The 17,178-nt window shown below is 41.2% G+C and overlaps 1 protein-coding gene across 1 annotated transcript in view; it reads left to right on the top strand.

Moving 5' to 3' along the window:
- The first annotated feature begins 5,084 nt into the window (after positions 1–5,084).
- Positions 5,085–17,178, top strand: part of chm (CHM Rab escort protein) — a 130,008-nt gene continuing 117,914 nt past the window's right edge. The window contains exon 1 of the mRNA XM_078211667.1: positions 5,085–5,164. Coding sequence (XP_078067793.1) covers positions 5,116–5,164 — 49 coding nt within the window. The 5' untranslated portion in view covers positions 5,085–5,115. The remainder of the gene's footprint in view (positions 5,165–17,178) is intronic.

The following is a 17,178-nucleotide window of genomic DNA, read 5'->3' as shown; positions in this document are numbered from 1 at the left end:
ACCTCCCCACCTTTCCCAAAGTACCCCCCTCACTCTTCCCAATGTACCCCCTCCCACCCTTCCCAATGTACCATGGGCAGCACGGTAGCACAGTGGTTAGCACTGTTGCCTCACAGCGCCAGTGACAAGGGTTCGATTCCCGGCTTGGGTCACTGTCTGTGTGGAGTTTGCATGTTCTCCCGTGTCCGCGTGGATTTCCTCCGGGTGCTCCGGTTTCCTACCACAGTCCGAAAGATGTGCTGATTAGGTGCATTGACCCGAACAGGCGCCGAAGTGTGGCCACCAGGGGATTTTCACAGTAACTTAATTGCAGTGTTAATGTAAGCCTGCTTGTGACTAATAAATAAACTTTAACTTTAAACCCCCTCCCACCTTTCCCAATGTACCCTCTCCCACCTTTTCCAACGTACTCCCACCCTTCCCAAAGTTTGTTGACGTTTCGAGATTAAGATTTTCCCACCTCACACCTTATATTATCAAGATAAAAGCAACATGTTACGAATGCTGGAATCTGAAACAGAAACTCAGCGGGTCTGACAGCATCTGTGGAGAGGGAATAGAGCCAACGTTTCGAGTCAGGATGGCACTTCGTCCAGCGCCTTCGTATACCATTACCCTGTTGGATAAACGCTTCTTTGAAAAGATATCAACTTGTGCAAGTTCACGCATGCAAGGGGCTGATTTGAATGACTTTTCCATCATCCTCTTTACCAAAGGAGGCCCTTGCTGGAGGTTATTTGAAAAGACTACTCTCAAGACTGGAGACTTCGGCTGGTTTTCAATCTTCATTTATTTTTATCCGGAAAACATATGGCCTTCAGAAACACCGCCTTTCAGTCTTATATTCAAAGATTGTATTTTTCTTTGATGTAACACGGTAATGCCACATATGGCACACACACACAATAACATCATTAGTATGCACATTCATGTCAATAAAACGTAAAAGAACGTTTGGTTAAACGTGGTTTAACAAATATGAAACGTGTCTGGTTTTGAATCTTCGGATGCTGCCTTGTGGTTTTGGCTTCACCCAAAACTTAATTCAGAATTATATACCAAAGGAAAAGTGATTGAATAACCCTGGAATTGTCTGTAAAAAAAAGCACAATGTAGAAACCTCGTGCCTCGTCTTATGAATGATGGTGAGATGTTAGAAAATACACTTTGTTTTTTCATTTTGTAGAAATGAACCGCTCCTGGCACCGAGATCCAGTTGACGTCGCCGCGATGCTGAGGATGGAAATCCTTTCAAGTTATTGCCCACCGCACGCAGGTGAAATGTTCACAGAAATTCTGTTTTACAGTCCGGCTTTCCATTGATCATTTCGCTGACATCTTTTTGTTTGCCAGGAATGAAAAGGAGGATGCTGGAAACCTCCAGCTGGTCTGACAGCATCTGTGGAGGGAGATGAACGGAGAAGATGATGACTTGATGTTGTTTCACTCTCCACGGATGCTGCTCGATCTTTTGAGCATTTGTATTGTTGCCGTTGTTTTTATTTCAGATTTCCAGCATCTGCAGTATTTTATGTGTGTCTTTTTTTTGCATGGGGTTGGCGGAGTTGCAATGGGCGGACAGAGAGGCCTCCACGCCAGATGTATTACTTTGGACACCATGAGGCCATTCTTGCGCTTTAGGACTATCAATCGCCGTCCAGATATTGTCTGCTTATTTTTAATCTACTGACGCAAACCACAGGTTAACATTGGGGACTGAATACAAATGGCAAATGTGTATTTTAAATAACCTCGCATTGTTGTTCAACAGCACGTGACATGTTATCTAAAAATAGAGAACAATTCGAAGTTATGTATAACACATGGACGATTCGGAAATAAGGCACAAGGATTTCTGTCCGGATTTGTATATTTTTGATCAAAATCAAGGGTAGGGGGTTTTTGTTCAGTCGGGCAGCATGGTCGGTGCAGGCTTGGAGGGCCGAAGGGCCTGTTCCTGTGCTGTAACTTTATTTGCTCTTTTGCACTATCAGAATGGCATGTCACCTCCCCCCATAAATACTGAACTAAGCATTAATCCATGCAAGGCCATCCATATGTGGACAATGCGCCCATGGTATTTATATAATAGCAAACGAATACGTCCTACAATAGCTACTGGCTAATGTATTGTGAATGTTGGAACAATAATTTGTAACGTGAGCAACGGCGGTAATTACAAATCACATTTGAATGTATTAACATCATCCACTCTTTCCCCATTTCATACATTTTTTCTAAAAAAAAACCCAGTGGACAACTTCTTTCATACCACTCTATCAATTGGTTGCGACTTTTTACATTACATAAACACACGAAGTTTTTCACGAAGACCCAGCATAATTGGTTCAGAAACAAAATACTGCGGATGCTGGAAATGTGAAATAAAACAGAAAGTGCTGGAAACACTCAGCAGGTCTGGCAGCGTCTGTGAAGAGAGGAAAATAATAACAAAGCATTAATATATCTCTCTCCTCACAGATGTTGTCAGACCAGCTGAGTATTTCCAGCATTTTCTGTTTTCAATTAATTATTATTTGTTACTGGTTCAGACTTTGTTACAGAAAAGTGAACTACAGAATAAAGAACCTATTGAATCTGCACTGGCTCTTGGAAGGATCATTCGACCTAGTCCCACTCACCTGCCTGATCTCCCTCACCTTGCACATTATTTTTCTTCGGAGAGCAATCCAATTCCCCTTTCAGTACCTCCATTGAAACTGCCTCCACCACCCTCTCAGGAAGCTTATTACGGAAAAACAATCACGCTCTGGGTGAAAAGTAACCCCTCACATCACTTTTACTCTTTTTGCCCATTATTGTGAATCGGTTCCCCCTAGTTCTTGATGCTCTCTTGAGTGGGAACAGTTTATCACTTTTTACCCTGTTCCTCAGGATACCCTCAGGATTCTTGAATATGTCCATCAAGTTGACAGTTTTCATTTCGCAAATACCAACACTTGCGTCAAAAAAAACTCTGCCCATCAAGGAAACAAGCAAAATAATCCCAGCCTAGGGCTTTATACACCATCTTTACATCACGTCTGACTAGTATATATGTACTATGATGATTGGCTTCCCAGAAATTTTAAAGGATCACACATAATCTTATATTTTTTACACCGTCCTGGTGTACAAAGTAATTATTATAAATTCAGAATGTGAACACAAGGGGGTCAACAATCAAATTTTGAATTATTACTCAATAGCTACTAACAGTCTGATAGTCACTATAACTCGGGCATTTAAGAGGTTATTAGAGTTTTATTGTTGGTTTTGTTCACTTTTAAAGAAAATAACAACTTTTATTTATGTACCGATGAAACGTCCCAAGGCCCTATCATACGCTATTTACAACAGCATCAAAGATGTTTTGTCAACCTTGTGGACAATTTGCCGTGCCAGTTATAAGGATAACATAAGTGCGGAGGTGCTGGTTTGAAAATCAGTTTTTTCGAGCTAATGGCTCCAACCTACGGATCGCACTTGTTTTGGGAAGTTTTTATTTCAATAATATGCAAACCGGGTCACATTTCCCAGCCGTTCTTTAATATTGCACGCAGCTTCTTTTTTACTTTCTCAACAAGAGCATTGTGTTTGCAAACGTGTTGATATATACATACATTGCTGCGCGGACCCCAGGGATGTGATAATATCGATATGAAACCAATTGAGGTCTACCGGGGAGGCTGTTTCAAATATAGCCATACCATTTAGGGGGTAAAAGAGATAACTTTTCTGTTAAACTAATCACATTCTACCAGATCGCCGATGAGATCGACCTCCATTCCATCGGTCGTCTCCGATTCCATTGAAAATACAACTTATCTCGTTTCATTCATAAATGTATTGCATTTATTTAAATTAAAATAACTTGACTAATTACATGTGGAGTAATCTCCACCTACTGAAAACAGCCTCGCTAAGAATCTGGCAAGTCTACCGATGTTTAAGCTTTCATTGCACAGTATTTTCATTTGATGCACGGAACTAAAGGTTTCGGTGGCGTGGTCTCTGCAGACTGTAAGAGGGGTTGGTTAGACCATATTGCTGATTAGATATCGCACAATATTCAAAATGATATAATTACATTTGCAGATAGCGCGATGATTATACTACAACACAACAAAAAAAGTGTTATCTACACCTACAGACCTGTACAATTAACCTGGAACTGTACGCGTGACATGTCCATTTTCTTTCGAAGACTAGAGTATTTTTTTTAGCAAGCAGGTGGAACATTTTCAGGTTGAGAAGTTGAGAGCGTTTCAGGCATAAACGACTTGATCATGTACTAAATTCAAGCACAATCTAACTTGAGGTTTTCACATGGCCAGTTCAACTCAACAGAAATAAAATGTTTTTTGATTGAAAGGACTGTGATCTTCAGAATTAAAACTTTGCACGAACGGACCAGAATGGGAGATGAAATATTATTTGGGAAGATGCAAGGCGAATCCTGTTCCATACGAGTTATTCACATTTCAGACAACTTTGCATTAATTTTGCCAAACTCAATAATAACGAGACGGAATTTCAAAGCGACGTATTTGCCACAATTGACTAACTCAGTTGAATTTAGTTTATCTTGCTCAAAAATGTTTTTAAAAGTTCAAAAGTTTGTTGGATTAACTAAAAGTGTAATTGGGCATTTAGAATGATTCCAAGCTGATTTAAGGAGCAACTAATGAGCTCATATTGGGCGAAATATCAACAGAGATCACATTGTGGATATTAATTAATAAATAATTAAGACAGCCACCTTGCATTCAAACTGAAAATTATCTATTGTTTCATGGTTCCTGGTTTCACATTGCTGCTGACTTATCGACTGGAGAATTTCTCGAGGGATAGAAAGTTGTTGCATTGTTCCATTGTGCCACCCACTTACCAGAATTGAGATTGAATGTTTTGCTGCGAGAATGATTGTAAGTGAAGGTGCAGTTGTCCAGTGCGGGGCAAGTACTGGGGAGGGTACTGTTCGCAGGTTGATTGACAGCAGGGGGGGGGGGGGGGGGAGGCGCTGCGGGGCGGATCTCGCCCTGATTGACAGCAGTGCGGGGCAGACGGGGTGTCGTCACTTCCGCGCTCGGAGGTCACGTGTGGTGTGTCAAGATGGCGGATGCTCTCCCGGAGGAGCTGGATGTGGTGATCCTGGGGACAGGTAAGGAGCGGCTCCGTTCCGTCCGCCCGTCGCAGATGTGAACCACCCCTTATGCAGTCACTGATTCCCGGGTTTTCTTGAAAAAAAAAGGTCTGCAGTTGCTATCGACAGAGAAGCGGTGTTGAAGCCGGGCCTTGGGTCCAAGCCCAGAGAAGAGGCAGGAACCCAGAGCCAGCAACAATGAGTGTGAAAGAAAGACTTGCATTTAATATACAGTAACGCCCATTCGTGACAGCAGCTCCAATTTACAGCCATCCAAGTACGTTTGAAGTACTGTTGTCTTCTTAGGAAGTCCATGAGGATAGAGGATGACTTGCTCCTCCACTATGGTTCTGAAATGGCTGATGAGTCCAACGTTTGATCTACAAGCTCCACCACATGCTGGGCAGATGATGCTTGAAGGGTTGGGTAGATAGATTGTCTGGCAGTTTGTGTGCTCCATCTGACACTTCCACTTCACCCTTGCGCGCACCTGACAAAGCCTATCAATGTGTTCAGTGCCTTGCAGAGTGAGTATGCCATTTTGGTCACTCAGCCAAAGAGTCTTGAGTTGCTGGGTATTTTTGACTTCAGGACCTTTGAGGACATTACTAAAGCATTTCTATTGCCCGAGTAGGACAGTTGCTTGAGGAGCCTGGTGTCAGGCTTACAAGGAACATGTCTGCCCAGTGGAAATTTGGTGCTGGGCAAGTTGGTTTGGGAGAGAACACTGTTGTTGGACTGCTTTTCTTGGCACTGAATTTGGAGGATTTTGCAAAGACACCATTGGTGATAGATACTTAGCAATGCTTTGAGGTGCTGACAGTAGGTTGCTGGAGTCTGCAAAGCATATTGGAGTGCCTGGACCACTACTGCCTGGTAAACCATGATCTTGGTCTCAGGTTTGCGATCCAGATCAACAAATACCTTTTTTCTCAGTTGGCTGAAAGCTGAGCTGACACATTGAAGGTGATGATGAGTTTATTGTCTATGCCTATCTTTGTCAAGAGGTTCATCATAGAACATCATAGAAACCCTACAGTTCAGAGAGAGGCCATTCGGCCCATCGAGTCTGCACCGACCACAATCCCACCCAGGCCCCATTCCCATATCCCTACATATTTACCCAACTAATCCCTCTAGCCTATGCATCTCGGGACACTAAGGGCAATTTTTAGCATAGCCAATCAATCTAACCTGCACATCTTTGGACTGTGGGAGGAAACCGGAGCACCCGGATGAAACCCACGCAGACACGAGGAGAATGTGCAAACTCCACACAGACAGTGATCCAGGCCGGGAATCGAACCCAGGTCCCTGGAGCTGTGAAGCAGCAGTGCTAGCTACTGTGCCGCCCCAAGATCTGGAAAGTGGTCCGTGTTTTCCAGTATCTTGCTACTGATCTTGATATTTGGTTTACTATTGTCACTTAGAGAATCATAGAATCCCTATAGTGCAGAAAGAGGCCATTCGGCCCATCGAGTCTGCACTGACCACAATCCCACCCAGGCCCTATTCCCGTAACCCCACACATTCGCGCTGCTAATCCCCCTGACACCAAGGGGCAATTTAGCATGGCCAATCCACTTCACTTGCATATCTTTGGACTGTGGGAGGAAACTGGAGCACCGGGAGGAAACCCACACAGACATGGAGAAAACGTGCAAACTCCACACAGACAGTGACCCAAGCCAGGAATCGATCCCAAGTCCCTGGCGCTGTGAAAAAAAAAGTTATGTTTTCCTGAAGAACCTTTTGTTGATGTTTTGTCTGCACTTCAGTCCCACGCTCCTGATCTACGGACACCCGGTGCGGAGAGGGGAGGGTCGGGATGGCGACCTCCTCGTGAACCTGCTCCTGGGCCTGGCGAAACGTGCCATTTACCGGTCCAGGCTGCGGGCGATCGAGGGGGCCGTCCATCCTGACTGTCTTCCCCTCTACCGCGGCTACGTTCGCGGCCAGGTATCCCTGGAGAGGGAGCATGCGGTGTCCACGGGCGAGGTTGACGCTTTCCGCGCCCGCTGGGCACCGCAGGGGTTGGGGTGCATTATTGACCCCAATACTCACATTTTAATTTGATGTTTTTAAGTTTCCTTTGTACTTTGATTTCTGTTCGGGCTGTTCCCCCTCCTTTTTGGGGAGCTGCCCCTTTTACTTTGTCCTGATTTAATCTGAGTTTGTTTACTTGGTTTGGTTTGACCTAAAAAGAGGGCAGCAGTGTTAACCACTGTGCTACCCCTCGATTAAAACAATTTTCTCATATGCTTTGGAGAAGGAATTGACTGTGTTTCTGAGTGAGCATATACAAGCATCATCTACATACTAATGCTCTGACTGATGTTGGAGTGGTTTTGGATTGAAGCTGGTGTACATTGGGCAGTTTCCTGTCTGTTTTGTGGGCAATTTACTGGAGCTGGGGTGCAGTATTGTGTGAGCAAAATGGAGAAGAGTTGGTGCAATGACAAAGCTTGCTTTGACCCCAGTTATCACTGAGCTAGGAGTTTAGCCTTTGACACTGTTAACCATGAAAGCTATTGGAATAATCTCTTCAAACTTGGCTGTCCTCAGAAATTTCACTATCCTTGGTCTACTCCACAATGACATGCAAGCTGTGATCCTCACCAACAGAACGACCACAATCTCAATTTCAGTCACTGTTGTTCTGTATGAAACACAGAATCAATTTGCACACAATTCCCACAAACAATATAATAAAAAGATAATTTGATTGATTGATGGATAAATATTGGGTGTAATATTTGGGAGAATTTCTGTACTTTTTTAACATTTTGTTATGGAGTTTTTTATGCCCACTAAAGAGCAAGTGATGTTTTTGAGTTTAAAGTCTCACCTGAAAGCACCTCTGAAGAGCAGCACTCCCTCAGTAATGCAAATGGCTGGCATTTTGTGCAGAAGTCCCAAGAGTATGATTTGAACCCACAACTTTTTTGACTTGGAGATGAGAATACCCCACTGTTGACACCTGATGTGTTGATTTGTGGCTTCACTGAAACACACGACAGTGTTATCCTTTAGAGCCTGGAGGGATTCTGACTGAAGGTGTTAATTTGATCAAACTCTGTCACCAGTATTGAATAAACCTACCTTTTGCTGGCCTGACATGAGCTGCAATTAAAATAATCAGCATGTGGCCTTGGAGGTGATCACTTGACATAAACCCTTGAAACTCTCAATGCTTAAATTGGTGCTGCAAATTGAGCAGTCTTAAGGTGTTAGTGATACCACTCAATTGCATTTTGGTTTGCAAGAAAATCCCTATCATTGTAGTTTTGTACATCAGTGAAATTGTAAGATGTGCCTTGAGTGATGTGGTGAGATGTAAGGTCCACAGATTGTATCTGGCATCAGCTCATCTTTTGGACACTACTGCTCCTTCAGGGTAAGTTTCATTGAACTATAGTAATGACCCTCAGACCAGTCAATTAAAATATTTATATTCCCTGATTATCTTGTCAACTTCTCAATCACTGAAAACTTATTCAGTTAAATGTTTGAAAGCAAAAATCAAGCAAATGTAGATTTCTGCCTTTAGTCCCAGTTCCCTTCCACAGTGATGGGTGTTAGGCATTGCAACCGCATAGCATTGTATAATCAGTATTAGGAATGCTATTTAGCAAGGTTGTCTTAATGGTATTGGGATATATGAAGCAGATTTGGTTTCTTAAATAGTGTACTTTCCATATTCCTTTTGAGAATTGCATGAACATGATGGCTATATCACTGGATTACTCATCAAGTGGTCTGGACTAATAATTCAGAGAATGGAAGTTCAAATCCATCACAGTCATCTGGCATGGTGTTCACTTCAGTAAGTACTTTACTGTATGATAAAATTATTATATGATCATTTTTGTTAACTTTGTATAACGCTTTGTCTTTGAAGACATTTAACAATGACAATGGGTGTCACAGTGGTTAGCACTGCTGCCTCACAGCTCCAGGGACCCGGGTTCGATTCCTGGCTTGGGTCACTGTCTGTGCGGAGTTTGCACATTCTCCCCGTGTCTGCATGGGTTTCCTCCCGGGTGCTCCGGTTTCCTCCCACAGTTCAGAGGTGTGCAGGTTAGGTCGATTGGCCATGCTAAATTGCCCCTTAGTGTCAAGGGTGCTAGCTAGGGTAAATACATAGGGTTAGGGAGATAGGGCCTGGTTGGGATTGTGATCGATGGGCTCAATGGCCTCCTTCTGCACTGTAGGATTCTATGAATAGACACCATTGGAAATAGAATGCCAATTTCAGGATTGCACTTTTTCCTGCTTAAAGCTCAAGATTATGTGAAGCAATGCTGCTTCCTTAAAGTTCTTAAAATTAGTTTGAAAACACTACATATCATTGGTCTGTGGTGTCAAGCTCATAATTCCTGGAAAGAGCTATGTCATTGTTTTCTTAACCTTTGTATGTTAGTGGACCTTTTAAGAAATTCTTTTTTAAAATCATGTTTTCTGCAGTTGTAAGCAGGCCTTTTGGGTTTCAGTGCTGCCGGGCCAGCTGCTTGAAGTCCTTATATTGCTATTTCAGTCCTTTAATAAGGTTTGTTTATTTTTACTCTGGGATCTTTTATGATCCTGCATTGTTAGGAGGAAGGTCATGTGTTTTGGACAGTTTTTTTTCCCTTCCTAGTGAATTTAAAGTTTTGCTTTCTGATTGGCTGGCTGCAGTTTTAGTTTTTGAAGGAACGTCAAGCTGAAAAGAAATGGTTCTCTCTCTTTTTTGGAAATTCTGCTGGTTAGCTGAAAGCAAGGCTTCTTGCCTTGGGAATATTTGTTGAGCCTTTTCCTCCAGTGAGTTGTTTAATTATCCACCATTCACAACTTGTGGCAGGACTGCAAAACTCAGATCTGACCCGTTGGTTGTGGAATTGAGCAGCATTCTGCTGCAATAATTTAAGCTGTGTTTCTGCTGACCTATCCCTTTTTACACTGGACAGTCTAATTTTAAGAAGGGAACACAGCCTGTGGTCAATTAATTACTTGATCTGATAACTTTGCAGATCAAAATGTATTAATTTGTCAGTTTGTTTGCATTTGAGAAGTACCGAGCATTTTTAAAAATTGTTTTGCATTTTCAAGTGCGTTGTCTGGAATGTGATACGTGGAGGTGCTGATGTACTATAGAAAATCCGATCTTTCATGACTTGTTCGCGTTTTTGCTTACCTGTGCTAAAGCCTCTGCATACCACATCATCCATTGCATGAGGAATGGTTTGCCTATCGTGTTTTCTTTCCTCTGTGTCATTTGAGACATTTTATTCCCAATAAAGTATATTTAATTGTAATAATTCTATTTTGAATGGATATGGCCATGGTTGGTGCTGAGGAGATGCAAGCCATGACAGAACAGAGACCTCAGCATGTTTTAATGGGAAATTGGTGTTGAAGTCTCTGGAAGCAGATTCCATTACACTTGGCTGTGGACATTTAATTCTTTTATTTTTAAGCATTTTTCTGACGAGGGTGAGTAGCAATGGCTGAAATCGTTGCAGCTGAAATGCAACCCAAAAAAAGAGTTTAACCTGGAAATATCTGAATTTCTTCCTCCAGAGCTGCAATAAGGCCTCTGTCCAATTTTGAAATGTTCACCGATTTTATTTGTCTTTTTATGTACAAGCATCAAAATCTGATTTTGAGTAGGGATAAGGCGCAATAGCCGGAGTCAGAGAATGTTACTTAGTCATTTTTTGAAACAAAAATATTTTAATTTATGTGTTTAAGTATTACACTTGCCTACCAGTTTTTGAGGTGGTTAATGTTTTTCTAAAATGGGGACTGTCTCTCTTTAAAATTTGCAAATTTGTGAAAAGAACAGATGAATCTCCAGTTGGATTCTTTTGTACAATGAGCTCAGAGGCTCTTCCCATCCATTGCATAGCACAATTCGAAGTACAGTAACTGCACAGACCATTGTTGGAACCTTTCTAATTGACTCACATGGAAAAGCATGTTTGCTGCCTGTGAGTTAGCCATTTGCGAGGTTTTGTGGGCACATTACTCCCAGTGAATGGTGGAGCTTTACTGCAATGTGAATGTATTAGCGGATCTCCCATGTGTTTGCTTGGACAGACTGATCATGTGACTCAGAATGTCTGTCTTATTTTCCTAGTTCAGAATGTATTACTTTCCTGATATGGTGGAACTAACTATGTCCTGTTATGGCTGCAAAGTCTAATGAAGAAACAGATCATAGGCTATTCACAGTTGATTTATTTGGTCAAGGAATTTTGCAAAATAGGAAGTTGCTGTTCCAGTTGAGAAGCACAGCATTGCTTTGTATCTGCAACAAATAATTCTCCGTGTGAGAACCTGATTTTTAATGAGTAGATTTACTGTGGTGTTACTTGTGATTAGTTGGAGGATGCAAGATTTTATATCATACATAATAGGTATTAAGCTGTTTCTTGCACAGTCAAGTTTACTGATCTATGGTGACAAAATAAGTGAAAACTATTTTTGTTGCATTATGTGCTGGGATTTCACTAGACTGTCTTCATTTTTGTAAAATTGTACCTTGGTGGCCTAGACAATTTTATCTTTATTGTGCATTCAAACTTTTAAGTTAAGATATTCCAAGTAGGTAACTGACAGTTAACAGCACTGGGGAAGGGAGAATTTCGGTAGCAAGAGGAATGATTCTGGAGTTTGGCTAAGGTACCGTGGGTTAGCGCTCCGAAAGCTAATGGCATTTGCTACCAAATAAACCTGTTGGACTTTAACCTGGTGTTGTTAAAACTCTTACTGTGTTTGCCCTGGTTTTGCCAGCACTTTTGGGGGAAGCTTTCATTTTGAATTTGGGGTGGATTATGGAGGTGTGGCAATGGTATGGATGCTGTTTAGTGGTGAGGCAGCAGTATGGAGGTTGGCTTATGGTGGTGTGGTAGGAGTGTTGGTTAACGGTGGTGTGGCAGTGGTAAAGGGGGGTTGGTTTACCGTGGTATAGTGGTTGGAGAAAGTGTCTGTCCTGACGCAAGGAAAGAGGTTCTCAGTGCAAGTACAAGGGAGGTGAAAAGGAGAGGCTATTATAAAGATTCCAAATTTTGTCTTGATAATAAAAATACCTAAATGCTTGATTAAATTGGTTTTTTTTAAAAAAAACTCATTTTATTAAACATTACCTTGCAAAGAGTTGATAACAAGACTTTGTGCTGTTTTGATGAAAAATGTTTTGGAATAAATTCAAGGCTGCTGGTTGTGGGGTGATCGTAAATGTGGAAATGATGTGACACTTAGTATATTTGATTACAATGAACAGGAGACGAGAAACAGAAGTGGTTGCATGATATGTGATGTATTCTTGCATCTGGCTGTAGCAGCCAAAAGCTGAAGGTGGAATTGTCCTTTCTCGGCACTTCTTGATATTTTGCTGATTAGTTTGTTTGGAATATCCTAGCTGGAAGGTACAAAAGTAGTTTTCGTCAACGGTGTCATCAGCCTTCAATAGCAAATGATTTGGATACATGGAAAAGAGGACAGAGCTAGGAAAGGCAGCACTTGTATTAGCTATGAAGTTAGCTGCAGCAGTTATTGTTATGAGTGTCATAGACTTAAGTCACCTGATCAGAGTTGAGATGTGGCAGTGAACTTCTCTTTTGGTTCCAACCATTTGTTGAGGCTTAAGGAGCAGCAGCATGTTTTACACCCAAATTCACTTGGTATTTCACTTGTTCAGAAGTGTGAGATCATTAAGAGCCTAGTGAGTGCCTCCCAGATTTTTCTTTGTGACCTAATTTTAATGCTCAATTGGTGTGACCCCACAGTGAGAACTAGGAGAAAGTTGAGCAGGGGCAAATGGTTTTTTCTGTAAAAAATCTTTAAGACCCTGGAGCTAAGAATTGTATGCACATACGCAGAGGGCTTGAAGCTGATTCCAGGACAGAGATGTCATTCTCTGTAGCTCTCATTCAGAGTACCTCCTCCGTTGCGAGTACATCCAAATAACTCCCCGATTAGCCAATTGGAGTGCTGAACTCAGTGACCAGTTAGGATAGTGAAAAAAATGAACAATTAACAGCAAAAGGCTGTCCCATTCCCATTGACAAACTGCTGGGAAGAAAAACAAATCACATCCGGGGCCAGAGTCTCTGCTCGATAATCGCCATTGCTGTCTTGGAGCTCACAACCCCAAATGATTTTCCCACAACTCTAAAAGGAACAAAGAACAAAGAACAATACAGCACAGGAACAGGCCCTTCGGCCCTCCAAGCCCGCGCCGCTCCCTGGTCCAAACTAGACCATTCTTTTGTATCCCTCCATTCCCACTCCGTTCATATGGCTGTCTAGATAAGTCTTAAACGTTCCCAGTGTGTCCGCCTCCACCACCTTGCCTGGCAGCGCATTCCAGGCCCCCACCACCCTCTGTGTAAAATATGAATCATGGCCCACTATGGAAACACCTGGCCTAGTGATACTGGAGATGCAGCACCTCATTCTTCAAGGGATAGATCTGTATATTTCCACCCCAGGGAGGTCATAGCCACACCCTATTTGAACAATATGAATTTCACATGTTGCAGCTGGTTAACAGGCAACCTAGCAGTTACTACAGTCAAAGTTGGCTGTGTGTGACCTTTTTTCAGCGGACCATGTACCAGAAGGCAAGTGACGATACCCAAAGCAGTTGTTAGATGTATCAGGCAGAGGAGTGTCACAGTTTTTGAGCAAGTTTCCACATTGCCCACAATGTTTAGAAATTTGTAATGGAGGCCTGGCAGTTCACACCCCTTGCACCAAGTGGGACACAAGACTTTTGCATTAGAGACCTATCTGGGGCAAAAGGGGTAAAATTAGAATGAGGAACGATGTGGCAAAGTAGTATTTTTTCTATGACATCTTATTTTTGTTTTACTGTTATGGTATCTTTGGGGGTTAAAATCTGGTTCAGCTACAAAATATTTCAGTGTAGTGAATAGTACAGTTCAGTATCATGAGTTTACTGTTTTATGAATCTGGAAGTTGTTTAAAATGCTTCTTTCTTAATTGGAACTTTTTTTTAGCCTGTTGCCTTTATTGTAAAAGTAATCCAGTGAAATGATTGTTCTCTGGAAGACTCAGTCCTTTCAAAATACTGGAAACCAGTTAATTATAAATGCTGAGAAAAGACATTTTGTTGAAGCGTTTCATTAGGATAATCGTAAGAATACCAATGCCAGGGGAAACAACTTTATACTGTACGAGAAGAGGATATTGATTGGCTGATTGACCAGTGGACTCTGGTTGAGTCCATGGAGAATGCACTAGTCGATGGTGACTGATAATTAACTGCCAAGCATTTTGAAATTTAAACCAAGCAGCTTGATTCTGGTCAATGCATTTCCCTGTGGCCTGAGCTAGTGGGTGACTATTGCTTATTTTGTTTAATATGTGTGCATGTTGTTTTTGCCTGCAAAGAGCAGGGCCCTATGTATTAATATATGTAGCTTCCAGGACATGCAAATGCACCTCACTTCGAACTCGACTGACGAACTTAAATTGGTTGTCAGCATAATTCTTTTAGCATTTTGGGGATTACTTCGCTAACGTTGTCCAATCGTGGCATCACATCTAATGTCGGACACTGTGTTTTGTGTTTTACAAGCCCAAAATGGTTGGGTAGTGGTCTGTATTTTGCCTGTTACGACCTGCCAAAATGTAGTAGAAATCTTAAAGACTGTCTTCCCATCCCGGTTTGCCACAAAAGGCTGTTGATGCTGATTCAATTGAAATTTTCAAAACCAATTGATAGATTTTGAATAAAAGCACTGAGGAATGTCGAGCAAAGGCTGGTAAATGATGTAGAGGTATCCATCTGCCATTATCCATTGGAATGATGGCTCAAGGAACTGAAAGGTTTGCATCTCCTAGTACATTCCTAAACATTTTTCAGTTAAGACACCATTTTGTATTTCCTTTTCTTGCATAAAAGATTGAAATCATTTTTTTTTCCCCCTCAAAGGTTAGTGAATAAACTTGTATGAGTAATTCCACCTCCATCAGGTAGTTTCGATGCACGGTTTGGCGTTCTAATTTTATCGTTCTTGGTTGTGTGGACAAAATGAGATGTGTTGAAAATGTGTACTCTGGCATAAGCTATGGAAAAAAAACTGTAGGAAAACATGGACAAATGCTTTTACTTTGAAGAAGATATTTTGATGAGAATTAATTTAGGATGTAAACAAAAATCTTCTCAAACTATTGTATGCTATTTTTAAAATTTCCTTTGCACTAATGGTTTTGTTGGCTCTGGAATGGCTTCAAAAGTAACTATTTTTCATTAGATCCCATGTATAATTTACTGCTTTGAATGGGTTTCCACTTTAATCTGATATTCATTTTATCATGTGTGTGTGTATTTTATTTGCATATTTTACATGTAAATAATATCTGTTTGGATTAAAGTCAGTATTGAGTTTCAAAATTGTAATTGAGAAAAGTGGCAGGTAGCATTACTTGAGGCTTGTTTGCACTTGTTTGAATTGGTGATAGATGTATTTTTGGGGTCTTGGGTTGTGTACAATTTCCTTTTATGTTCTTTTGTCAGGGTTCTCATAAAACAACTTGCTTTAAACAGTGCATTTAGACACCGGAGGTGTAAAGAACAAGTGAATGTCGAACTAAAGTTGGAGGGGTGGGGGGCTCAAAATCTTTGTGAAGAACTGGGCTTTATGAAGAGTCTTGAAAGAATAAAGGGAAGTAGAGAGATGCAGGGGTTTAAGGGAGATCATTTCCTTCAGCGTTCCCGCAGAGAGGAGAACCAATAATGTGGTGAGGTAGTTGCACAAGAAGCCAGTGTCAGAGAATTTAAACAGCTTGAGGAAGCTAAAATAGAGATAGGGAGGGGTTAAACCAAGATAGGATTTAAACACAGATCCTATGTATGTTTAGCCCTGTTTGCTTCAGTCTATGCAGATAATTCATTTATGCAAAGACTTCATTTAAAGATATTTCTGCCTATGCAACTAACTCTGCTAAGCTTAAAAAAAAATGACTGCTAACTTGACTACATTTTAAAACTCAGAAAGCTGAAGGTTAGCTAAAAATGGACTGTATTCCTGAAGGGTACACAATTCAGGCAAACAACCACAGCTGCAAAACTTGTTTTTTCTAGACAGAGACAGACTGTGAAAAATATTTCCAATAAGAATTGAAATATAGTTTGGAACTGTGTTAAGTTGTAGTTTGTGTTCAATCTGTTCAATGTGATCAGTACAGGGACTGGCTTGCTTAGAAGCCAGTCTCCAAGCTTTGCTTTTTCTTTTCGCTTCTGTCATGATTTAAGGTGCCCATGGTCATTGATCCCTCCACCAAAGGAAAAAGTTTCTTCCTGTCTACTCAAGATATGCCCCTCGTAATCTTATACATCTCAATCACGTCCCCCCTCATATTTGTGTGTTGTACGGTCCATTCATTCGTTCGAATAGATGAGGGCACAGCACTTGGTACAAGTTTCAAAATGGTTTTCTTTATTAAACAAAAGAAAATTATATCATGACAGGCTAAAAGTAAAAGCAAAGCTTGGAGACATTTAAATAGGCTGTTTTTTCATTCTTTCCACCAAAGTGGACCACTTCACATTTTCCCACATCTGCCAAATCTTTGCTCGCTCACTTTAATCTATATCCTTTTGCTGTGTCTTCTCTCAGCCTGCTTTCCTTCCTATCTTTGTATTGTCAGCTAATTTTTCTACAATACACTGTCCTTCATCCAAGTTATTAATATAGATGTAGATTGTAAATCGATGTGGTCCACGCTAATAGATTACCCCCAACACCATGAGCTGTTATCTTGTGGCCTAACCTTTTATGTGGAGCCTTAAATGCTTGTTGGAAATACAAATACACAACATCTACTGGTTCGCCTTTATTCACCCGCTTGTTACATCTTTAAACACTTACCATGAATTTATCAAACATTATTTCCCTTTCACAAAACTGTTAACCCTTTCTAATTGTATTATGATTTTCTAAACGTTCTGTTACTACTTACTCAGTAATGGATTCCAGCTTTTTCCCAATGACTTGTTAGGCTAATTAGCCTGTAGTTTT

This window comes from Mustelus asterias, chromosome 4, assembly GCF_964213995.1.
Source record: "Mustelus asterias chromosome 4, sMusAst1.hap1.1, whole genome shotgun sequence".
Taxonomy (NCBI): domain Eukaryota; kingdom Metazoa; phylum Chordata; class Chondrichthyes; order Carcharhiniformes; family Triakidae; genus Mustelus; species Mustelus asterias.
This window is presented reverse-complemented; position numbering and strand designations above follow the sequence as displayed.